The following is a 27,084-nucleotide window of genomic DNA, read 5'->3' as shown; positions in this document are numbered from 1 at the left end:
GAAACAATAATCGTGACATTTGTACCTTCATCTGGAAAAGAAAGAGAGGTTCTTTGTTGGGTAATGTGATTTTCTTTTGTTCTGCTTTCTTTCTGTTTTTCTTCTTTGGCTGCCATTTGGCATAGTTCCCTGGACTAGAGGAGCAGTCATATGGCTGAAGCTACTGCCAACACCACTTCTGCAGCCAGCTGCTCACGGCATTTGTACATAAGAAGGCAGATTCCCTCCTGCCAGATAATTGAACTCCAAGCCACTAAACTCTTGGAAACTGGGCTGAAAAGTGGTATATCTGTCTTAAACAGCAGTTTTCAGGAATTCCTTCTCTAAGGGGATTTCTTAATTATGTCAAAGCTGTCTTAGGGAAAAGAACGTAATATTAAAACTTTTTAGTGTTGCAAGCTTGGTAATGAAATGGAAATAGAAACCAGATTAAAGTTTATTATTTTATTTATTAGGCATTACAGTTCCATCTCACTGGAAATATCTTGGTTCTATTTGACCAGCCATTCAACATTTTCTGGGAAATAAAATATTTGAATGCATAAGTCTGAACTTTTCTAGTGAACACGATGAATCACACTTTAATTTCATATTTAGCTTTTCATATTCTGTAATTCATAGAATGCCGTGTCACCGCAGAAGGGATGTTTTGAACCTCACTCAGATTTTTTTAGATGAATTTACATGCCAAAATATCATCTATCCAATTCAGACATTTGGCAATGTTGACTTGAAGTCTTGGGAAAAGTGGCAAAATAGCAAGGCACACTGCAAGTCAGATTAGGTAGCAGTAGGAGAGCAGGTGCAAGTGAATCACACTTAACACTGTGTTGCTGCAGATTTACCTCCTTGTCAAAACTGCCTACAGAGCCCCTAAAAGTGAATAAATATAATCTCAATACCATTTCCTAACATCCCAGAAAGACAAGCTCCAGTCCTTAGGTCCCAAAAACCAAGAAAAAAACTGCAGAGAAGTAACACATTCATAAGTTTCACCTTTTGATTAATTTTTTTTTAAATAGCTGTTCATCATACAGATAGGTTAAGTGAATCTATCACAGTGGTACAGGTTGAATCGGTCAGTGTTTCTTATTGTTTCTTTCAATTAGTGTTACTTGAGTGCTCCTTCAGTGGAATTTTGTGGTCCTTGCTGCAGCCTTGGAAGTGATTTAATTAGTGTGAAATAAACAGAAAACAGAAGTATATCTATAGGTGTTTTATAAACAATTTTTTTCGAATTTATGCTTAAGCATGTTCTGACGGCCTAAGCCAGATCTTCTATAAAAAATCACAGGAAACATTCCTTCATACAGAATCAGGTAAAGTATGATGACTAGTCTTGCTACAGTTTACAGTAAATAAATGGCTGGGCTTTGCTGTTTGTGCCTAAAACATCCCCACACAAATCCAGCCTTCAAGATGGAGCTAGGCCCAGACGCCAGCATCTCTTGGGATGCATAAAAAGATTTCACTAACCGTAAACACCAGGAAATACTCAGTTTGATTTACAAATTGTAGATGTCTATGAATATTTATGTAAATGTCAGAAGTATCTGGCTTGTAATTCTCTGATGTATCACAAATTCTGGGAGCACTATAAATAGACCTATCATTCAATCTGATACCGAATACATCAGGAACAAGCTGACGCAAGTTCAGCATGTACCATGTCCAAATGTTGTAATTAATTTCTAGATACCTCGTTAAATAAGAAAAGTAGTACAAGGGTAACATATTAATGTTTCTTTTATGGCATTCTAGAATTTGCTTTTTTCCATCGTGGATCTGAATTGTTGTTGGTTTTTTTATGGAAATTTGACATTTCCTATTGGAACTAGTAAATCTAATTGATTTCTGCACCCTAGAAATCTAATATTCTTCAGGTGATTTTGTGTTTCAGTTGTCTCTATAAGAGGAATTTGTGAGTATCAGTTGGAAACTTCTCTAATATGCGGAAAGGTAATTTAATGCTCTAAAGCACCTTTCTTCATGGGGCAATAAATGAAAATAAGAGTGAAAAATAGAGGCTCCTGCCCACCTAGAGGGATCTGGCACAAACACAAGTTGGTGCCCTTAGCAGTAGGGGCAGTTATACTTCAGCACATGGGTGGTCTACGCAAGCTAATCCAGCTCTTGGTTTCTGCCAGCAGTCATCAGCAAATATTTGAATGGGAACAGTAAGAAACTTGGTGGTTACAGTATAATCTTCCTTGAGGGATAATCTCCAAGATCTTCAGCAGTTCCTGTGTATGTGTATGCCAGAACTCTCCTTACTGTGTGTATTACTTAGCCTAAACAATCTGGGTATTTTACTTATTCACACTGAATCACTGTTGATCGTTATATAATAAAAAATTGCTGAATTTTTCTCTTTTGCAGTATTTTTGACACTCACTTGCACAGATGAACCCTATGCAATGTAAAAAACTTTCTTCATCCTGGTGTCTAATTTTCCCAATAGTAGAAGTATTGTGACCCAAGGATTTGTTGTTTTATATATTTGTAGGCCACTCCTTTTCATCAGCTTTCTAACTAACCTTTTCACATGGAAAAATTTTGTGTCTGTATCATTCATGTTGCCAATCTCTTAACACTTCCTCCTATCTCAATGCCCTTTCTAATGCAGAATGACCAGATGCAAACACAGAGCTTCTGATGAGGACAATAGATCTAGAAGTAAAATATTACTATTCTCAAGGAAAAAAAAATCCATTATGCAACTTCTATTATTCCCCTCTATCTCATTTTTTATGTAGATCAGCAGACTTGCTGATTAACTGATTTTAAGTGGTGATCAATAACCTCTCATTCCTGGTGGTGTCTGTACTGGCCAAGCTAGATATTCTGTATTCTTAACTCTATTGGATAGTCTTACTTCCATTACTGCTACTTTTTAGTTCATCTCTGCCTATTCTCTTTGTCAGAGAAGTTTACAAGTTTACACTATTGTGTAAAGACAATAGGGATCATTTCAGTAGGTAGAATTTGTCTCACCAGAAATTTTTCATTTTTATAAGAAAAAACACCCAACCTTGTAGCAAATAATTTTACATAATTTTCCGTGGGAAGAACATTTTTATTTTCAGATAAGGAAACATGAAATGTAATTCAGATTTTCTTTTTTATAGTGTCTCCTCAGGATTTCTAACTTGTTAGAAGGCTAGGAAGTCCTTCAGGAAATCTGTCATAATGCATGCAGCTGAGGATATGGGGGCTTTTAGCAGTAGGAGGAGACAGGTGTTTCCCATCAACATACCCCTACACTTGGTCATTATATCATGTGTGCTAGATCAACAGTCTGCACACATACAAACACACATGTGTGGGTATTTCCTACACTGAAGTGTAGAAACTATGAGAAGTTTTCCAGGAAGAAGCTGAATACGCAGCACTTACTTTATTGTTTGTCCACATGAACTTGGTTTTCCTTTATTTGTTTTACCTTTGCAACATTTCCAGTCAATACTTGGCTCTTCAGAGACTTAGCTTTCACAGGCTTTGGTACAAGTTTCTGTTGCAGTTGTAAAAGTAAATGACACAGTTGAACAAACACCAGAATCAGATAAACTCTTGTAACCACTAACTGAAGTTCTTTAGCTAGTAAAGAAACCTGAAATAGAAAAAAAAAAAAAAAACAAAACAATTTAAAGGGATGATAATTTTCTTCAGGTGGAGGATGGGAGGCCTCACTTTTTTTTCTTGTTATGACAGCTGTAGGTGAAGCAAAGGGACAAATATAACAAATAAATAAATTTATAACTCTAGTTGAAGCTACATGTGCATTACTTTGACAAGAGGGTATGAGTTACCCTGTGAATCCAACTCAATTGGCAACTGCAGGGAAGTGGTCATTGCAGATGGAGCAGAATCTGCTCATACAGCTCTGGTCTAAGGCACAAACTTCATGTGGCACTGTGAAACAGATGTATTTTTAAGTACTAATAGGTGTGGATGCATTCTTAAATTTACTTGGTTTTCCTAAGTGTGTGAAATGTACTTAAGCTTCTAGGCTGCATTATTTTCTTAACATCTTTACCTACTGCATAATTTTTCTTTACTTACTCTTCCTTGTGACATAAAAAGAAAATGTAAATATGGTCATACAAACATTAAACTGGAAACTCAGAGAGACCAGTTATTTTTAGCAACTAAGTTCATCTGATTTATATCATGCACTGGAGGCTACGTCAAGTATTTCAACATCATTTGCACTCCATTGAATGAGGGACTGAACAATCAGAAAATGGATCATTTGGAAACTGGGTTATGTCACTAAAACAGTGGAAGCAAAATCCACCAAGTTAAGTTTCTACTGGTGGCAAAGGAGAAAATCAAGTTTCTTTTAAGCATCATGTAAGAAAAACATGAACTTGCCATGCAATATCTAGAAGTGATGGGTTCTTCAAGAGAAGTGCCATTGAGCACCTAAGAATCAGGGAGAAGTTTACACTAGTCTAGCATATGTGCTTAATCTTGTGAACCTTCTGAAAGAAAACATTGATTTGTGAAGAAATGTTTCTGTTTCAAATAGATGGGAGAAAAAAGAGGGGAAAAAGGAGAGAAAAAGAGATATAAAGGGAATGTAAGCATTGATCCTAGCATCCAGATGTATCCCTTAGTGAGGTAATCATGCAGTCTTAATGAGCGTGTAAGTGGCAAATGGTGTTTGTTCCATGTCTCCTCTTGGCCACAGTCTTTGTTTAAGCTCTCTCCCACATGACACAGTAAAGTGTTATTTGGAACCTGGAACATGACATATTTGAGGCTTATCTCATTTTGGCATAAAAATACATGTAGTTCTGTTTTACGATAAACTCTGCTTGCTGTCATAGGAGACAAAAGGAACTCTAGATAGAGTGGTTTTACAATACAAATACAAACGCCAAAATAGGGCTAATTGTTTACAGATAAGAATAAAATTATTTTAAACATGTGTTGTATTATTTATAGGTGGGGCCAATAGCAAAATGTAGTGTTATGCCATTAAAAATCTGTTTCATGATACTGACAAAATTTCATCCTCAAATACAGAGGAACAGATGTGTCTGTGATACACAAAATATTTGAGTTTTGCTGTCACAGTTCTTCATGCTTGACTACCCCTATTAGACTACAATTAAAAAATAAATTTTTATTTATACTATACAAAATTTTCAGTCTGTATTACTAAATGCACCCTATATTAACCAAAAAATTAATGTAATATTTAAATATAAATATGTAGGAGTGCGTATTAGGTAATGTTTGATAAATATCTAGTCATACTATGATATGACTTCCTTATAAATGCTGAAAGTCACAAACTATATATTTTTGCAAAAATCTGATTAAAAACCTCTTTTTTAGGTAGATTGATGTTATCAAAAAGTTCTAGCTTCTCTGATTTTAGTGAGTACTATGTCAGGGCCCTGATTTTTCCATGGTTGAATCTGCAGAGGGAATAAAACAGCACAGAAAACTTTTCATCTGGTGAACTAGATGGCATGACATGGCAAGGAGGCTGCAGCCAGGTGGTAGTCAGACTCTTTTCCCAAGAAAGTCTTAAGCTGTGCCAGGGGAATTTTAGGTTAGACAACAGAAAAAAAATTCTTGACAGAAAGAATGGTTGAGGGGCATTGGAATGGGCTGCCCAGGGAAGTGGTGGAGTCACCATCCTGGAAGTGTGTAAAAAAAGACTGGATATGGCACTCAGTGCCATAGTTTTGTTGACAAGGTGGTTTTAGGTCATAGGCCAGACTTAATAATCTCTAAGGTCTTTTCCAGCCTAGTTAATGCTGGGATTCTGTGACAGGGCCATGTAATGCTAACCACTCCTGCTCCCTGGAATGGGATTTTGGGGGCCAAAATACTCTTCAGGGCTCAGGTGGTCTCAGTAGCATTCAAACCAAGAAGGGTTTGCAGCTTTTCTACTGCATTAAAATAGATTGATCACAGTTTTCTACAGGAATATATTGTTTTCTGCTTGCATTTATTGCAGTACAGTCAACTCTTAACAGTTTTTTTAGTTATAACTTGGAGAAACACAAGAGTTTGTGTAAAAAGCCTTTCCTTTTCCCTTATCTAGATCTTAAAGGGTTTCTCAAAATCAGAAAATTCAGGAGCTTTCTTAAGATGCAGTTTTCATCTAAAACTTGAACTCTACAAACTTTAAGGAAAATACTTAGTGTGTGAGACTGGAAATATAATTTCAGAGGGTAGTAAGGCAGAATACTGTGACTTTGACAGCCACACCCCAAAATATTTAGCTATCTAAAATTCTAGTTTTCACTGCACAGAGTGGATGTGTGACCCAGAGTGGTCGTTGTAGTGCCCTGCATCTTCTTCTGTGGTTCAAAGCAGAAAGCAGCAGTGTAAGGACTTAACCCAGACTGATGTTGTCATGCAAAACTCACCAGGTTCTTCTTCCCTCACATTCTTCTGAGATGAAGATTTCCCAGCTGTCTAATGCAACTGTTTTAGGAAGTAGGGAAAGGAGCCGACAGTCCTGGAAAAGCTGTGCTTGCTCTTTCCACTACAAGAAATATTTGCTGGATTTGTGCTCTCTTCGCCCTTTCAAAGAAACAACTGGTCTTTGACCAAGAAGATAGTTTATAATTTGAACCATTTATTTTGAATTAATATGTTGTTCTGATTATGGTTTACAGTAGCTAATGTAAGTTTAAATGAAGGAGGATAAAAAGCAGTCAGAGGATGCAGTGAAAATTATTTATTGCAGTGTAGAGCTATCTAATTGATCTGCAGTTCACCAGGTTCTTGACTTGGATAAAGAAAAATCGATGGATTGTGTTAGCAATTTATTGTAAATATTTTCTCACATGAAGCTTCTAAATGGTTTAGATAACATTTCCTTTTGTTGCAATATATTTATTTGATCCCGGAACATTTAATTCACCGTTAAATGTCATACACTCTTGTTACTATAAAAGGATAAAACTGTTTCCAAGTACATATTGTTTCAGTAAGACATGAGCTTGTTCATGCCAGCTCTTGGGGTTTACAGTCACTTCAAAATAGCTGCCTTAGAAGTTAGGGTGACAATGTAAAGCAATGTAAAACTCTCTGTGGTAACAACATAAAGTGTTCTTGTACATCTGCACTTGAAGTCCCACAGTGCTTATCCTAACTTTGGGCAGCAGCATTATTTTTGCATTTATACTGGATCTTCTAGGAAAGTAAAGTATGAATGTAGTATTAGAAAGACATTGTGGTTCTGCATCCCTGAGGAATAGTATTTTTTTTCTTTTTAATTTTTTACATCTTTAGTTCCTCTGTATTTAATATTTTTATGTTAATAACCTAAGGGTTTTTTTTTTTTAATTGTAGTTGTTGTCCTATTCATTAATGGAAGTATTTGTAGAATTTCTGCCATGTTTTAGGAATCTATTTCTGGCTAATGAATTGCCTACTTTAGTTACCTTCTTTCTCTTTCTTGTGTCACTAAGAATATTTACTAACACTATTATTTAATTTACTATTGGTATATTACACTTGGTTGATATGCTATCTATCAAAAAATATTTTTTCATACATCACAGGAAGATATAGAAGATTTTATCTTTATTTTCTGTATTTCTAATAATCTAGTGATTTCCTTAGACTTTGTCAGCACAAGTCTAAGTCAAAATTTGAAAAAATCTGGTATTATTTTTCATCCACAAATGTCAGGTTTCACCTCAGCATTGTAATACCTGTGGACTCAGAGTTGCCATTTAAGAAATGGTTAACTACAGAAGATTCAGAGGACCCACAGAATTAACTTCTGTAGCTTTGATATACAGGTTTTATTTGGCAACATGACAGGAAACTATAGAGCAAAGAGTGGAAAGGAGAAAAGTTAAGGGGGGAATAGTATGCAATGAAAGAGACAGGTTATGGCAGTGAGACCTCTGTCTATTCACTCTGTAGTGAAAAGTACATCACACTACCCCAGCTCAATATTTTTCATTTCTCCATTTTGAAGGGCTGAAATTGTTTCCCAGCTGCCTAGAGCCTTTTGATCTGTAGTCTGTTTATAGCAAAACAGTATTTGGAGCTCCTTCAAGACAGGAGTTCCTAGAGGTGACAGTCTACCCTGGTGAGTTACCTTCATGGTTGCACCTTACCGAGTTCAAGAGAACATGATATGCATTCCCTTCCAGTAATAGAAATTAACTGATTATAAGTATTTATCTAATAAATAACTAGTAATACGTGTAATGGCCAGGCATAGGTCAGAGCCATCCCAGGTTGCCAGTAACCAGCAGAACCAGAATGCAGATGCCTGTAATGAATAAAGGCTTCATTACAGTTTTCAGGGCAAAATTTAATGGCAAACCCTTAACATTGACAAACATGGCAGGCCAGTGGTGCTAGCACACAGAAATTTCCTGTCTCCAGCCTCAAACTGTATTAATAAAAGTTTACATAATTTTTATCAATTCTGTATCTCTCACAGCCACTGTAATTGGAGAGGCATTTATTTATTGTGGAACCTACTCTACCATGGTAAATTTAGTATCACTAAAAAAATTTTATTTGGGATTCTCATTGACAAATATTCAGAATTTGCAAGGCACCTGTTGATGCCTCTAAATATAACCAAAAACATGACAAAAATATAAAGGCTCTCTAAAGAAAATTTTAATGAAGAAAATACCATTTAAGCAATGGTGCTGGAAATTTAATTTACAAATTTACTTGCTGTACTATCCAGGCCACCCAAGTGGCCTGCAGGCACTGAAATTTCCTAGAACAGCAGCTCACAGGACTCAAACAACATTCCTGCTCCACATGTGTTCGGAGGTCTACACATTTTGGAGTAATAGACACTAAACCAGAATTCTTCAGCTCCTCCCTCTTAGAACTGCTGTAAATTGAATTAGTCAAAGCTGTAAAATTTAGTTTGTGTAAAACATCACCTTGAAATTTTGTATTTACTCTTCAATCTTTTTGAAATGGTACAAAAAAGTTATTGTTTGCTGATAAGGAGGCCAAGAAGTGATTCTTTTCCATTTTTACTTCAAAAAACCTTTGCATTTTTCCCCCTCAAAAACAACAACAAAAAAAATGTTGAGGCATAGTTAAAATAGAGAGTACAGTGCAGCTCTAAGATGTTAATCAATGTTGACTATTCCTGAGCATATTAAACAGAAGCCACATGCACTATAGAAACAAATGTACATTTTACCTGTAATTTGGTATGCACTCAAATTCATAAAGAATGTCCTGCAGCACACTGTAGTTAGGGTCCACTAGTGTGCTGGACAAAAGTAAAGGAAGAATAATTTCAGGATTGGCTCTCTGACATCTATTTCATTTGGTTTAACTTTAACATTTGCATGTTTTGTGAGACTTTTTAATATATAAAATAGTAAAAACATATAAAGTAGTGATCAGGGAAAAAAAATCTGAGGTCGTTCAGCTTCTTGCTACTTATACCAGTAAATTTACAGGAGAAATGTTTTCCAAGAGCCATAGGAAATGAAGTTATCTGAACTGAACCTGTCTTGCTGAGATGATTGTCAGGAAAGTGATGTATCAGAATAAATAATCCAAGTATATTAAAACCAAGGAAATACATGTACTGCAAAAGACTTAGGGAATCATTTAACAAAAAAATAAAATGGGTGCTTGACACAGACAGTCCAGTATAGTTGCATTTCTAACTTTTATATTTTAAGAGAGAGAAGTGACAGTGGAACACATGAAAAAAAACCAGCCCTGAGATGTGAAGAGGGTTTCCAGCTGTTCATTCAAGTAGAAACCTAGTTAAAAAAGCTGAAGATGCATTTAGTTCATTATTTACTTTATATTTTGTTCTTGCTAGTTATATGTTTTGGTTTTTTAAACATAAGTGCATGTTTGTTTGGTGAGGCTTCTGTCTTACTGCAAACTGACTTTAAAAAAAGGGTATAATGATATATTATTGCTGTGGTTTTTTTCCTCTAATGGTGTAAATAAGCCATCAGTTTCCTGAGTAGTTAGAGTTAGTGTGTGCTGAAGTTACAATGCAAAATGAGGCAGGAAAGTGTTATTAGCAATCATCAACTTCAATTTATAAATCAATTGTAACAGAGTAAAATCATTGTGTGTACCTAAGATCTGTCATGCCAACTAAATATATTGAGCAGTTAAATACCACTTTGTGTACTTAATAGCCATGTTTGCTGTAGCAAGGCTTAGTTGTTCAGGAATAATTGCCCATCAGCTGAGTCTGACAGAGATCCCAGACTGATTTCAGACATGAGTAAGATGACAAACCATAGGGGTAGAAGTGAGATCTGGAGTCCAAATTGAAGAAATGCAAGTCAACTATTATGGGAAATTATTATTTTAACATTATTTTTTGTGTAATAGTGATAATATTAGTAGTACTTTTTTTTGCAATATGTGTCATGTTTTCCACTTTAGGGACAAATAAGTTCTCTCACTTCATTGTAGCAGCTCTGCCTCACCAAAAGTGCCTCTCTTAAAGGAGCTGAAGTGGGATAACTTTGACTGTGGTGCTGTCGTGCATATTCATGTTTAAAATGGAGATTCATGTCTACACCACAAACTGGAATTACTGAAGTTCTATCAGTTCCATGTATTTGTGGATACATCTCTACAGAAGAGAAATATTCAAGTTAATTTCATTACATACTGCAAGAGACAAAACATTAAATAAGTTTCATGTTCAAACTAAAACTAGACCAAACACAGGATGCATAAAGGATGAAAGGATGACTGTATTATAGGAGAGGCCTTAAGATTGTTTAGAAAAGTGATTTAACTATTCTGATGTCCAACGGCTTTTCTTCATTAAGATTTTGTTTGTTGTTAAGAGTTGAAGAGAACTTTTTGCTAGGGAAATTATTCTTAAGCTCCAATGAATTTTTTTGTTCTCTAATGCTCTGTACACCCTGTAGCCATAAGGGGTTTAGAGAGTTGAAAGAGGCCTGTTTAAAATGTCATTCTCCAAAAAACAAAGCGAAGCCAAGCCAGAAGGACTTGACAGAGCTTAAAGACAAAAGTCTTAGACCACAAAATGAGATTTTTCATGTAGAATTTTTTTTGTTAAGAATGCAATGAATCTCCAAAACTACCTCAATAATTTTAATTTTTTTAAATGAAAATACATGGATTCTCATTACTGTGATATACTTTATCCCCTGCACTGGACATCATCATAGAAACCATGTGAATCAAAATAGACAAGGTCTGCAACCTAGAATAATCTTTCTGAAGCAATGGAGGAAGGTCAAAAACAAGAGGAGCTTTGTTGCATTTCATCCCTCAATGTGACATGCAAAGGGCAAGGCAGGGAATTCAAAGTTGTCATTTTGCTGGACATTAAAATTAATAGAACCACAGAGTCATTGTTATTTTCAGGCATATACTTTCCTTACAATCCCACTCATCATCTTCTATTCTATACGGGCTGTTTCTCTCTTTTTGCTCTCCACAGATCTGTTATTTGTTCCCTTTTCAGCATCTCTTTCTTCTTGAGTGTCCTTTTGTTTTGTTTTGTTTTCCTGTGGGTTTGTTTTATTCTAGCACTGTCAAATCACTATCTGAGAGACATCTTTTTCTGAAAATCTGACATCTCTATAAATGTCTTTCTTTGATTAAGAGCATTAACATATTTGAACTCTGACATATTTTGGTACTTCAGATTTAATTGTGAGTATCTACATATTTGAAAAACTTTATTCAGATCTTAGAAGTACAGAAGGCCAGTTTTATTTTGAAAACAAAAGCAATCCTTCTCCAACATCCACACTATTTTAGAAGTCAAGAACTGATATTCAGTACAAATATCTTACCTATATTTCAGAAATTTTTGGTCATCCCTATCAAGGTGTGAATAAGTAGATCTGAAGACACATTGCATTCCTGAGAGCTCAGCCTCTTCCCTGGGACCTCTGAGCCCACAGTAATGTGCAGCCTGGCACATGACTGGGTCAGGCAACTCAGACACAGCTCCTAGTGCTTCATTTACTGGGACTGGGCATGCAGAGGGTCTGTATTAAAAAAACCTATGCTTGTCCTCAGACAAGAGGACGTGAACCTTTGCATGAAGTGCAAAGCTGACAAATGGGATCATAATTCTAGTAGTCACGGTTTTCAAATTGGCTCTCTCACTTTCTTGAGGTAAAATAATACTTTTTTTTGCTCTAGGTCACTGAAAATTAATCAATTATTTGAAAAGTTTTTGAGTTATTATTTTCCTTAGATGCCTCTGAGAAAGAATATTGCCAGAATTAGTGGTTGCTATAAATGATTCTGTTTAAGATTTTTCAGAATAAAGATTGCTACACAGAGCTTTCTCTAAAATTAAGACTTTTTAAAACCATCTGGCCTAGGGTCATAAAGAAAGTAAGTAACAGAGTGCTTGAGGGGAAAGCTGCTATGCAGAAAGGAAAACAGAAGAACTTCCAACACACTGTTTGCAGGACTTTGGAGAAAAGAAATGGGATAACTAAGCTCCAAATATTCATAACATTATTAAATTTATCAACACTGTTATACACAGTTTAAAATGAATATTGAAGAAGTCCTAGTTTTTCTTCTGCACTCAGAGCAATATGTGTTGTATTGAGAACTTATTAAGCAAAGCAGCTTAGTAGCTCATCCTTGTCTTTGCAAAAATGTCATCCTAACTGAGAAAGGTTTTAGATGCCAAGACTTTTTTTTAAGTTGTAAAAGGCAAAAGTGAATAATTTAGTTGTGTTCTTGTCCAAAGTAATAGGACACAATGGGTAGAAACAGAAGGGAAAAAATTCCCTACCAGTTTCTCTCTTCTTAAATGTCACTTTATTTGGACAATGATCAGCTGGATTGACTTTGCAAGATTGACTTTATTTACACATACAAAACTCCTTAAATAGCAAAAATAAATTCCAACATTTTGTAACTTCATATTCTAGAGACAGTAATGTGCATCGTGCTGTAATTTGTAAACCTGCCAGTGTATTTTGAATGCTAGTTCAAATTAAATTATAAGTTTTGAAATATGTGCATATGAGCTTGTAAATTAAAAGAATTTATTATTACAGCGAACATTTAATGTCAGTAGTTGGCTTTAGCAATGTTTGCAATATAAAATACAAAACCATTTTCTGAATTTTTATAATAATGAATTATAAAAGAAAAACATTTCACTGTTACAATATTTGTAGAATAAATTTTTCCAAAATTTTCTATAAATGAATCTTCATGTAAGCTTTCACATAGAGAAATCTTGGATGATTTTTTTCAGTACTTTGATAGGTAATCTCAGGTGATAATTAAAAAATTCCTAAGTGTCTTTTTACCCCAGTCTGTTTAATTTCTTAACCCGCCTTTAGACATGTAAAAAAGGATAGCAAACAAACCACCCTTCAAAATTACACACAAAATGCTCACAGTAGTTTAAAAGGGCTGACTCTGGTTTTTGTAGGTTTTCTGCAAACACACTGAAACACAGCCCATATGGCCTTAACAAACAGTGAACACATTCTGTTAGGCATGCTGCATAAATTAAGCTGTTTCAAATAAGAACTGCTGCAATTTAGATTTCTTTTCTTTATATTCATGGAATACATTCTCATGGAAGAAAGGAAGTGAACCAAGACAGCCAAGATTTCATCAAGGACAAAAAGGGCCTGACCAACTTCTGTGCCCTCCTGTAATGGAGAGACTGCAGTGCTCAAAAAAGGAAGACCAACTGGTGTAATCTGCCTGGGCTTCTGAAAGCTTTAAACACAGTTTCCCATGGAATCATAAACTCCAAACTGGAGATCTGGAGTTGGATTTTAAGGGGTAAACTAAGGAAAGGGCGAGATGAATGCAGCCAGAGAGTTGCAGTCAATGGCTCTATGTCCGGATGCAGCCAGTGATGAGTGGTGTCCCTCAGGGCTGTCCTGAGACTTTGACTCTCCAGTATCCTCATCAGTGACAGAGGCAGTGGGACAGAGTGTACCCTCAGTACATCTGCAGTGACAGGAGGCTGAGCAGTGCAGGTGGCACTGCAGAAAGATGGGATGAACATCCAGGGGCATCAGGAAAAGTTTGAGAACTCAGACCATGAGAAGCTAAGGATGTTAAAAAGTCCAAGCACAAGGGGCTGCAGCACAGCCAGAGCCATCACAGACATGGGTACAGAACTGGGAGTAGCACTTATTTAGAGCAGCCCTGCCAAGAAGGACTTGGAGGTTCTCATGGATGAAAACCTGGACATGACCCAGCAATGTACCCTTGCAGCCCAGAAAGGCAAACGTGTCCTGAGCTGCCTCCAGAGCAGGGTGGGCAGCAGAGAGTGATGAGGGATTCTGCCCCTCTGCTTTGCTCTGGTGAAATCTAGCCTGCAGTGCTGCATCAGCTCTGGGCTCCCAGCACAGGAAGGACATGTTGGAGGAAGTCCAGAGGAGACCACAGGGATAATGAGCAGGCTGGAGTTCCTTTTCTGTGAAAAGAGGCTGAGTATGTTGGGGTTGTTCAGTCTGGAGAGGAGAAGACTCCAGGAAGACCACATTTCAGCCTTCTAATAGTTAAAGTGACTTAGAAAAAAGAAAGAGAACAGCTTTTTACAGTGATAGAACTTTTTTACAGAGATAGATAGTGACAGAACAAGGGAGAATGCTTTTAAGATTTAAAAAAGGAGAGAGATTAGATATTAGGAAGAAGTTATTTATTCAGACAGTAGTGAGGCACTGTTGCTTAGAAAAGTTTTGAATGTCCTTTTCCTGGCTTTATTCATGGCCAGGTTTGATGGGGCTCTGAGTAGACTGGTCCAGTAGAAGGTGTTCCTGCTGATGGCAAAAGAGTTGGAACTAGGTGGTATTTTAGGTCCCTTCTAACCCAAGCCATTCTATATTTCTATCACTTTTTTTTTTTTAAGCAAATATGTTGTAAAGTTCATGAACACCATTTAATTAAGAAAAAACCCCAACACCCTAAATAAAGAGGATGATTTGGTGCCTTTCATCTTATTTTAGTTTGAGATTATCTCTTTCTATATTTAACACAGCAGCATATATCTAGAAGGAAGTTAGCTGGATTGAATTAAATGTGAAAAACAGAGATAGCTTTGCTAATCAAATACTGGAGGGGACCATCAAGAGAAAGAATAGATTGATTTGCTATACTAGAAGGCTACCATATGTAAAACACTAGCTAGATATGAAGTGAAACTGTACTGGTCTCAGAATTGCTGTCCTACAGGAGGCATGCTGAGGTCTACATATAAGTATTCTTCTGTGTATATCCATATAACAGGCTAAGCTGTGACAGGTTTGATCACACACAAAGTATCTCTTGCTCATAGAAGGGTAGAGAGGAAAGATGCACCTTGTCCATGGCAATGCACTGGTAATTCTGAAATGCTTGCATCCAATTTAGGCAATTTAACTTTCTACAAGAACATGAAGTTTCTGGCTACTGTAATCTCTGGTGGTATTGCTATGGGTCTCTTTGGGATTCATAGTGCAACATGGTTTTCTTGTGCCTGGTACATTGTTTAATAAGGGGAAATTTAAACACATAAATATGGAATAAAAAGTTCAAATAGGTCAAACAAATTAGTCCTAAACTGAGAAGAAATTTAGAATCCATGAATACCAGAACATACTGTATCTGTATCTTTCCCTCCAGATGCCTGAATATTCAGAAGTAGGTCTTATGAGTGAGTTTTCAGTGGTAGGCATAACTGCTCTACTATATACATGGATATTCCTTTTGATCACTTTGCTTTTCCTCCCCTGGGAAGAAAAGAGGGGAGAAGTCAGAAGTGAAGCTTTTTTTTTTTTTTTTTTGACTACATTAAATATGGATTGGGGCAGTGGTGCCTTGGCATTGTTCATCTCTCACAAAATCTAAATATGATGTGAGGCCAAATATGAAAATATGTTGAGTTTATATTTCTATAAAAGGAAAAAAAATTAATCTTATCTACATTCAGTTCAACTGCTACAAGGAAGAGAGTAGTGAGGCAAAAATCTGCAATGCCCATGTTGTATAAACTTATAGGTTTTATCCTGGTACCATAGAATTTATCAAGTACATCTTGAATTGCCCAAAACCTAGGTTTCTAACATAAAATAGGCAGGGAGCCACAGTCCACAGAAGGATAGATAGACAGCTGAGAGGAGCAGTTCTGTCTGCCTTAAAATAGATGTCTGAATCATGGAAACAGACTACCCCAGCAAGTGCCTATCGGAGCTGTCTCTAGCAGGAGCCCAGCTGACCAGTGTAAATGAGCAACCAATCCTCTGGCAGCTCAAGGCTAGGGAGAAAACTCCTTTCTTAGTGTGCCTTGTTTAACTCTCAGTGAATAATTCATGACAAGTAATGTACTCTCAATGTAACCTTCATTTGTTCTCATAGAAGCTCTCCAGTAACTTGCAACAACAATACATAGCTTTTTTCCTTTAATTACAGCTTTGAGTTTGACAGTTTTGCATTAAAAATCGAACACATTTTGTACTTTTGAGTGTTCACATTAAAAGTTTGGTTTTTTTTTTTTCTTTTTTCACCTCATACAAGCCAGATTAAACCTTTGGAGTTTTCCATACCTCAAAAACAAACAGAAGGGAAACATGAGTAGAAAATTTTATATAAATTCAAGTGGATTTTTTGAAACACAAGTGTCATGGAGGTATGCTCCCTCTTCAAGCAAAGCTTTGTAACATAATGCATAATTTAGATTTAATTTTAGTTCCTGACATTTTTCTGAAGGACTTAGAAGTATGGATGATGTCATTCTACCAAACAAGAGTCTTATCCATGTCTGACTCATTCAGGCCATGATCCCGTACCTGTGGATGCCAAGTTTCCAGTGAAGGACATGGAGAAATCCACTGTTTTGTAGAGAACCTTTCTGTTACACTAATGTGGTTACCTCACCTCAGATTTGCTTTCAGAATGACTTTCTGACAGTAAAAGTTTATTGTTTCCGAAAAGACAAAATGTTACGGAAACATTCGTGTTAGAGTATGCACGGCTGGGTTGGGCAGGTTTTCTGTTAATGTTTGGGTTTTGTTCTAGACAAGACAAAATTGGAAAAAAGATAAAAATGCTTTACTATATAAGGCTAGCTAACATGCTTAAAATTTAAGTATAAACTTTCACATTGTGCGCACAAGTTTTATTTGCCTGAAATGGTAGTCTGTGTGTACTCTTGGAATACATGGTGGTATTCCTGAGTGTCTTCCAATCTCACACTATCCCATTCTTCTGAACAAGATGATGATGAAAGCAAGCATATCTTACAAAATGTAATGGTTTTCTGATACTGAGCCTGACACTCGAGAGTGACTTTGTCCAGAACCAGTCCTAATTATGAAAGCTTGGTAAAAGAAGTACAATTCTCTCTTGCCTTTCCTAGCAGCCACTGCTTCATTTGGAAAAAAAAAAAAAAAAAAAAAAAGGAAGAGAAAAAATGTTAGTCCACTTTTTTTTTAGCCTAAAAAAGCTGGCATAATTCTCTTGGAAACCATAGCTACTGCATAACTCCCTACTGATTTTAGTATGAACCACCAATGTTTATTTTTAAGCAACTATTTAGCTAACAAATTGTAGTCTGAATTTGTGTGGAGCAAATAGTTCAAAAACAGAAAGTCTGATGGAAATATTGATAGATTTTTTTCTTTAACCTTGTAATTAGTGCTGTATTACTGCAGTAAACCCATTTAGATCTGACAAAAGTCTATGATTTTATAATGCAACCTGTATTTTTATATATCTATATGTTCACATATATACATATATTTAAATAAACATTTTTATGTTTATTTAAAAAAAAATACAAAACCAGCTTGACACACTAGGCAGCCTTAGCTCAGCTGAAGTTCAAAGTCTGCTAGGAGGGTAGTATTTAATTTTAGGCTATTTGCTGGTATACAATGTAAATCCAACATTAGCAGGTATCATTTATTCCAGCCTTAATGACTGATGTGTAACCATAGACCACAGCATAGCTGGTGGCACTGCTTGCCAAGAATATAATGTTTCTCAGAAAAAGCTATTCTCCTACTCCTAAAAATTAGTTATTTTTATTTTTTTTTTCAATCTCTAGCAATGAAGATTCTATTTTTATTTTTGCAATGGAATCTATGTAGCCCAGCAATGGTCAGTTAGTACGGAGGTTGCTAATGTCTAATTGCATAACTGATGAAATAAAATTAAAAGTAGGCAGAAATAAAGGCACAAGGACACATTTTCAGTCTGACATATATATATATATATATATATCTCAAGAACCTGATTTTGTCATGCAAGGGAGGGAGCCTCTCTGTGACTCTCACCTCCGTTACTACTCATGGTACAGCTCAGGCAGCAGCACCTGGCAGCTTCAAAGGAAACTGAGATCAAGCATTTTCAGACAAGGCATCGTATTAGAATTGGGTATTCTTACAGAAGACCCCTTCTGCCATGAGGCCTATGAGGAGTTTTGCACATTTAATTTTCTGTAAGTCCTTTGTAGAGCACATAGTAACTTTATTTACACAGCAGGCTCTGAGCTAATACACCATATTCATAAGCTGGGTAGCTCAATCCAGGCAGCTGGATGTGAGTGGATACAGAAAGGAAACACCAGTGGCATATGTCATGTTTCTACTGTGCCCTTTGGTTTGCCTTTTTTCAGTCTTATGACTTCTACACTCTAGTTATTACATTTCTTAGTTCTCTTACTTATGCAGTTATGTGCGACTTTTTCCTCTTTGCTAAAGTACTCCAGTCAAAAGGGAATATGCTCTTACCTAGACATGAATCACAAAGTTTAGTTTCTGGAATTCTAAACCTATAAAAATGTTTTTAAAATCACTTGCTATGTTGAGCAGTGGCAAAACCTGCATCCGGATTAAAAATTTGTTTCTCAAATTCTCCAACTTAATACTTGTTTTTGAAAAATACATCTCCTGAACCTACACCTACATTACTAGTTCTTAGACTCACTCATGCAGGTAATATAAGAACACTTTATTAATCTTTTTGTCCTTCAGCTTGTTATGCAGTACAGGACAATAAGAGGATAATCTAGTCTGTGGATGAGCTAGAATGAACTGTGCAATTCAAGAGTTTCACAAAACTTATTGGTGTCGTGCTTAGCTTGTGAAAAAAATGTTTCCTCCAGTGGAATGTGTGCTCCAGCAGATTGGAAATGTTGATTGCAAGTTTAAATGATATTCTTTATTTATTGAAAACCGTATTTCACATAAATGTGGAAACTGGAAAGTATATATGAAGAAAGCAAAGGTACAAACTGTGAGGAAGACCAGATGCAACCGTAACTAAGAAATAACATGGTAGTCCTGAGTGAATGAGCTCAGTCCAGATTTTTAAAGATATTTTATCTATCCTACTTGAAAAAAACCCAGGGTGAAACTAAGATTACATATGAAAAGGCAGCAGATTGTTTTATAGCTTTCATTTGATAATGTGTATTCCAAATGCCACACTTAAGAGCCCAGTTGTTATTTATGTCTGAAGGCTTGAAGTTGTGAATCCATTTCTTCAGCTTGCACAGAGCAGCAATAATCTGGCTCCTATTGCATGTTTTTTCATCAGTTTGATGTCCAAGTGCTTTTCAAGCAGCATTATGTGGGTTATCCTTGTTTTACAAATAGGAAGACAAAACTCAGAATGTTTAAGCAAGTTTTCCATAACCTGAGAAAGAGATGTTCCCAAGCATGGAACAAAAGAATCAGTCCTCCATGTCATTCCCTAAGCCATGCTTTTGGCAATTAATTTTAATATTTAATTCTTTGCACTGTAGCACGGGAATAATTCAATTAGTTACTAATTTGAAGATAAGTAACTAAATGTAAGTGTGCACAAAGTGGGCTGAATCCAGCACACTTTTCATTTAATGGTGTTTTTTTCCTGTGTCTTTTGTTCCTTAGTCCTTTTTTTAACTCTACGGCTAACACCTCAGTTGATGATACATGCAGATAAAAATTAGTGGTTTTTTTCTTGTTTCTTTTATTATTAGCATATTTAGTAGTACTGAATGTCTCCATCTTTTAGTAGTTTCATTAATTTTAAATATTTTCTTCATTATTTTTATTATACAATCAACACTTGCCTTAAACATGGTGACATCCTAACACTTCTCTTCCAAAGCCTTTTTCCAGCCACCATAAAAAAATAAAAGGATTCCAAAATGGAAAAAAATATGGGTTTGTTAGGGGTTCTTTTTAAGTTACAGGATTACATGCACAAATCAGCTATTTAAACAATGGTCATTTCTCTTTTTATTCTCTTAACTTTCCTAAATTCTTATTTTTCTTAATTCCTCAAATTATGAGAAATTTAGAGTTTTTATTATTTGACCCCAAATACAAAAATAAATGCTACACCATCTTCTATGAGCACAGTGGATGAGTATTCTCCTATCTTTAGGTAAAGCTTAGACAAATCCGCCTTTGTTGTTACTTGTAGCTCAACAGATTTTGTGTATGAATTAGAACCTATTATTAATTGCCAAAGTTGTTCTAATGGGTTCTCTAGAAACATCTCTAGAAAAAGATTAGCCTTTCTCATGATGAATGTTAAGAGGCTCCTTTGTTTTAGCTTCCATAAAGTCAACTGATTAATTTCAGATAAGACTACCATTCCCTAGCTATCTGTGAGCTCTCCTTTCTGCAGGAATACTTCCTTTTTTGGGGGAAGCCTATGAGTCTAAGGTTGCTCCTTGAAGACAGTCTCTGATTTGGCCACTTGCAGTTGCTTAATATATATTTCATAATAGTTGAAGTTAGTAAGCACTTGGAGAACAGGAATTAGTAGGCACTTGGAGAAGTTAGTAGGCACTTGGAGAGCAGGAGTTTATTTCTAAAGAGCTGAGGATAGACACTAACAAAGAAAGCAGGTTTGTAGTGGGTGTTAGTTAATGAGATGAAGAACTGACCCCATGAGGACTTTTTTTTTTGAATTGCCATTGAAAAACAGTGACTCAAATTGAGTCAACCTGCAACTAGAATGTATTCATACTGTAGCAGTAGTAGTGTTTAGTATCTATATATGTTAATATTTCTCATCATATTTCTAGTAACTACAAGTAAGAGGCAGCATCTTGTCGGATACACTATTGAAAACAGACGATCCTGAGATATTTACTGTGTGGCAGAGCAGAAATAGCCTTTGAATATTCCATTTCAAAAAAACTTAGTCAAAAGCTCTATTTTGCCTAATTTTGTTTTCCTTTGTAAAATTGGAATAATGTTTATATTTATAAATTATAAATAATCAACAAACAAAAATAAAAAATAGCCAGGTATTCTGCAACAGGCAAGGATCTCTATTTTATCTGATATTTTTAAAATTACCTATTCTGTTAAAGAAATAGAAAGTTTCACAACATGGTGCCTGATTTATGTGCACTTCTATGGACGTGTGACCTGCACAGTGACAGACCCAACTGTTACTAAAGGTCCCATGACTGTATGACCCTTCGTGCTAAATTTACCACAGATGCCTTTTCCATTCATTGAAGCTAACTTTTTTGATTCCACAGAAACCCTAGAAAAGGTCCTTTGCAAGTCACTAAGTGCTGTTTGAGAGATAAGTGCCAGAAAACATGGAAAACGTGAAGAACAGAACACAGAGCAAGAAACATTACTAAAATTCCTTCTGCTGTTGTGGAACAATTTGTATGCAGATCACCAGCAAAAGCCTCCAGGCCAGTTAGGATCTTTCCTGGTGATATACAGTGTAGCTGGTAATAGATTTTATTGTACTGTTATAAAATAAAGTACAAAGGTTGTAGAGAGCTTTACACACATTCCAATTTGATTAATTTTTTGATATTTTGATGCCTAATCTGTTTATCATGTTTTTCTTCTATTTGCCAAGTCTATATAAATTTTATAAAAGCAATCTTCAGTGCTTGTTTTTATTATTAACATAGATGCACTCCCATCCAAAATAATGTACTGCAGCACTTGTAAGAGACTGCAAAGGAATGGCTATTAAGCATGTAAACACTTGTTCAGCAATAAATTTGTTCTTTCAGTTTAAAACCAAAGAGCGTTTTCAAAAGTTTTAAAATTAAACAATATAATCCCTGTTTTGTTTGCTGCCTTTCCCCCTCTTTTAATGCTGAAATTGCCAAATATATCAACATAGGAATTAACTCTCAAAGCTTTTATGATAATTTTTGACCAGAAATTATAAATGCAATATTGTTTTGTAACATTATATATGATTATATATATTATATTATCTATTATTATATTATATATTTTGTAATGTGCTTACAAAACAGTTTATGCCTGTTTTGTAAGGCATAAACTGTTAATGTAATTATTATAACATCAAAATATATCTGCAGTACAGCAGAAAGGATGTCATGTTATAGTTCTTCAACTAGGGTATTTTGCCCTTCAGTGATTAATAACAATCACTATCTGTATGTGTGTTTGACTTTAACAGTCTACAAGGAATTTAATTTTTACTTAACTTCCCCCCCAGTGTTCTGAATGCCTTTCAGACAGGGAATGCTTTCTGGTTTGTGAAGTTAGATAAAAGTACTTTTTAACAGTGTCTAAGCAAGTGTTAGGAGAAAGAGAAAGGGAAGAATTAAATTTCTCTGTAAGAGTTTTAGTTGATTTGGAATGAAAAAAAAAATCTTTGTTCCTTTCTTTACTCCACAGAGACTAATTTCTCTAGCATGTCTGTAAGTGGAATTTCTTTGCAAACTCAGAAATGTTACTGTAACTTACATTCATCCTTTCCTTTCTTTTATTATCCAGAAGTATTTTTTCTTTTTTCTTTTTTTTTTTTATGTTATTGACCTTTAAACCTGTTGTTATCAAACTGAAAGAAGGAGATAGGGACTCTTTTCAGCTGCCTTCATTCTCATGTGACCTGAAGGGAGAATAGGTTCAAAATAGACTAGTTCCTCCCAGGGCAATACAAGACAGAGGAGAAAAGCACTGTCATTTCCGAACAGCACTGTGCTAGAGTAAACTCAGCATGAAAAAGGAAGGAGTTGCAGCATGTTAGAATTCTTCCTCCACAGCCTGGATTTTTACACAAGACGGATTTGGAGGGTGTTAAAAAGCAGAGGATTTTTAATACCACTGTGAAATGGAATACTTTGAGAATGGGCTTTTTAAGGACAACTGACGTCTGACTGCTAGTAATACTGAAGGAATTTTTCAAAATGAGCATTGTTATGAAGCCAAGATCCCGATCTACCAGCTCCTTAAGGACTGCCGACACAATGTGGTAATGTGGCTCGCTTGTTTCTTTCAGGCTCTCTATTATGGAACAGAGATATGTCCCAAGAAAGTCACAGGCTTTAATTTTGAATCGTTAGGTATTGCATAGTTATTGAAGATGTTCAGCTGCTGAGTTGCACAATTATTAGTAAGGAACAGAATTATGTAGCTTTTTATTGTAAAATACAATGTATTTAATTTTTAAAAAGAGCACCCTTTTGGTACCTTTTGTAACATATTACACAGATTTTACCCATTCAGCAGTCGGGTTCAATCCTTACAGTTAGAGACGCCATCAAAAAATTTTCAGTACACTTATTTCAGTAAGAGAAATCATAACACAGAGCTTGCATTTCTGGAAGCTGGAGAGTAAAATGAAGTTATAGGTTGTGTGAGCTATTTTGGGATGCTTACATGTAGTTTTGCTGCATAAACAGACTGACTGGTACAGATGTGTCCTGGGTAGCAGCAGACTTTGTTGCAGCATGTGTGAGACTGCTGTGTTATGGTTCATGTGTTTCCCCTGCTCTCTGAGGCTTAGAGGAGTAGAAGTAGTCTGTGATATTGATGTGTCTGTGTAATTTTCTTGCATTTTTTCCAGTTATTATTCAGCAAAGCTTTGTCTTTTGAATAATTCTTTTTTCTTTATGCTTTTTAAGCATCACTTCATACTTTTTCAAACTTGGTAGGCACTGACAGGACAGCTTTCTATGAAGTAGGAGAAATAAATTCCATTTACTCTCTTAATGTGTCCCACATTTTGTTCTTCTCTCTGTGTCTTAATAAAAGCACCATAATTTTAATAAACACATAATAGACTAATTGATCAGACCTACATTTTACAGGTATAAAAGATGTATTTTAAAACATAGCTTTTTTAATATATAAATGGCTGATGTGCTACTGAGGGATAGACTAGTGACTAAATACAGCTCTTTGTGAGGATATACATCCAGTTAATTGAATATTAGCCTTATAAAACCTTTATGTTTCAAATAGTTTTGGCTCTGAGCTAAAGCCATGTCAGTATTACTATTAAAGGAGGTAGAAATTTCTTCCAGTTACCTTTTACTGAAACCATTTTGTAGTAAAAGGAAATTAAACAAGTACACTACTCGTTCTTAAGAGTTTTCCCAGTTGCTCTGAGAAAGTGCTAAGGCAGAGTTCTGCTGGAATAAATGCAGTAAGTAGCGTCTCTATATCTTTATTAAAATTCAGTGCCATGTTTGTAAACTAAATATTGCTATTGTGCTGCATTCTGTGGGGTGTCTCCAAGGAAGTGAGCTAAAACATACATACCTTAGCTATTACGTACAACTGTGCAAATAAATCAAAATCAGGACCTCGGATTAAGTTTGCCTTTTTTTTTTTATTCAGTTGTTGACTGAACCCATTAATTCTTGCAGGAAAAAAGTATTTTAGAAGAAAAAAAAAATCCTTGTAACTAATAGCTGCAAGCTAATTTGGGCACCACGTATTCTGTCTAAAATACCTTCCTGCCTCCCTTTTGTTGCTGTGGCCTTTAGTCATGGCACTAATCTGATATCTGAGAATACCTGTTCTGCTGGTTGTGAGCTGGGAGTCCTCCGCTACCCTGCTGATTGGGAACACGGCCTGAGCTCCGAGGTGGCTCTCAGGGAGACACTCGAGGGCTACTGGAGAGGGTACACGCTGTTCTGTGCGGTGTGGAGCAAAGCCAGGCAGGCCCTGTCCCAGCCAGAGGGAAAATGGAGCGCAGAGATAAGAGAGAATGGCAGTGACCTGCAGGCTGCCCACAGCGAGCTCCGCTGCCTGTGGGAGCTGGCAGCTGAGCCCAGCCCAGCCTGCCCCACTGCCCAGCCTGCCCCATTGCACAGCCCAGCCTGCCCTACTGCCCAGGCCACCGTGCCCACCTCACCCTGCCCCACTGCCCAGCCCACCGTGCCCAGCCCAGCCTGCCCCACTGCCCAGGCCACCGTGCCCACCTCACCCTGCCCCACTGCCCAGGCCACCGTGCCCACCTCACCCTGCCCCACTGCCCAGCCCAGCCCACCCTGCCCCACTGCCCAGCCCAGCCTGCCCACCTCACCCTGCCCCTCTGCCCAGCCAGCCCCCTTCCAGCTGAGCCTGAGTGGGACCAGTTCCCAAATAATCTGCTTGACTTTGTGTGCCTTGCTGCCTAAATCTGTGGGTTTGTACCCCTGGGCCAGCACCTTCCTGCAGTTCTCTAGGAGAGAGTAATAACAGTATAGCTTTGCCACAGTATTAATGCTTAGGGAAACATTAAATCACCACGGGTAGGTGTTCAGGCCAGAAAACAGGAAGAGCATAATTATCCTTTTTGAATCTCATTGTGAGAAACAGCTACTCACTTTCCATAGTATAGGAAGGTTTATTAAACCTTATCAAAAACACAACAGAAGACTGAATAAAGAAAAATGGTCACAGTGCTGGGAGCAAAAGATTTTCCCTGCCTTATGCTCGCCCCCTCAGAAATGGAGGTTTTTTCCTTTTTAACCCTTTAAACCCTGCCAAAGTTCTGTCCATCAACCCCTTCTTCACTGTCCAGTGGTAGAGATCTCTTCCTCAAATCCTGATTGGGGGCCAGATGTCACCATAGTGACAGGCCAGCCCTCCCACATGTCCCAGCTCTGCCTGTCTCTTGATAATCGCACGAGGGGGTAAAACATAACTATAAATCTATAAAACTTTTCTTAACATCTTGATATAGTGATCCCACTCTGTGTAAGAGGAGCAGGAGTGCCTGGGAGGAAGGAGATGGGTCTCAAGAATACAGGGACTTGACTGACAGGACTGTTTCAAAGTATGGACTCGCCTCTTGCAAAGGTTTAAGAAATAATGATCCTAGATTTCCTCTACCATTTCTCACTGTGGATAAAGTTCCTGTGAAGTTCAGAAACTGGGCTCCCAACACACAGAGGCTAGAAGAGCTGTAAACACAAGACAGAAAAACCTCTGCACTTGGTGCCCTGAAATCAGACTCCCTCTTTGTCCAAAAGATATAGTAAGTTCAGTGTAAAAGCATATGTATGGTAAAAGCATGATATTCTTTTCAGTATCAGTATTAGAAAGCAGTCAAAGGGTACCTCCACGTGTGGTATTTTGGTGGGTGCCCCAGCTGACTTGGAGCAGATGCAGGAGGGCCTGGGCTGTGCTGGTGTCTCCCCTTTAAAGCTGCATGGATTGGGGATGGCTGCTGTTTACTGTGATGGTAGGGTCTGCAGGCAAACCTTCTCTTTCTGATGAGGTTTGTTAAATTTATCCTGGTGTTATGGTGACTGAAGTAAAAGCAGATGGCTGGTATTTATACAGAAAGTGACTTATATAAGGGTTATTACCTGTTACGTTATTGCTGCTCAATTCTACCACCCATTCCCACTCATCCCAAAATTCAGGGTGTGATAGTGAAGTATGGTATTATATCATAAATCTTTGGGAGAATTATCTAGAAGGGATAAATGTTTTTACAGACTTTTCAAATAAGACAATTGATGTGTCTTTTTATTCCAGAGAAGAAATTACAAGGAAGTAAAGAAATCACAGTGAATTAAACTTTGGCTGAGACAGCCAAATGATAATATAATTACATTTTCTTGACTATTTGCCACTGACAGTAAAGCAGCAGTGTTCCACTGAAAATGTCATATTTCTGTTGATTTTTTTCCTTTTGTAATTGAAGAAAAGTTTGAACAAATTAAAAGAATCTATTTGGAAGAACTGAATTAAAATTTTGGGAGCTTAAATCAAATGTTGAGAATACTTGCTTGATGGCAAGTCGAGCGAGCAGCCTCAGTTGGACAGAACCTACTGCCTTAAAATGGTGCAGTTGATCAGACTTTAGAACTGCCTTTGTTTTTCATTATATATATAACTAGCCACAATTGTCGGCGTTTTCCCACAATTCTTTCTGCATTATGTGACT

General features: G+C 36.7%; 1 protein-coding gene across 6 annotated transcripts in view; it reads left to right on the top strand.

Moving 5' to 3' along the window:
* Positions 1 to 27,084, top strand: part of PDE4D (phosphodiesterase 4D) — a 353,397-nt gene that overhangs the window by 201,675 nt on the left and 124,638 nt on the right. The window contains exon 1 of one of the 6 annotated variants that reach the window (XM_014268999.3): positions 22,813 to 23,169. The exons of the other annotated variants lie outside the window; for them this stretch is intronic. Coding sequence (XP_014124474.1) covers positions 23,105 to 23,169 — 65 coding nt within the window. The 5' untranslated portion in view covers positions 22,813 to 23,104. Of the gene's footprint in view, positions 1 to 22,812; positions 23,170 to 27,084 lie in introns of those variants that run through there. 6 annotated transcript variants of the gene reach the window in all.

The sequence above is a fragment of the Zonotrichia albicollis genome, chromosome Z, assembly GCF_047830755.1.
Source record: "Zonotrichia albicollis isolate bZonAlb1 chromosome Z, bZonAlb1.hap1, whole genome shotgun sequence".
Lineage (NCBI taxonomy): Eukaryota > Metazoa > Chordata > Aves > Passeriformes > Passerellidae > Zonotrichia > Zonotrichia albicollis.
Note: the sequence above shows the minus strand (reverse complement) of the source record. Positions and strands in the feature narration are given on the sequence as shown.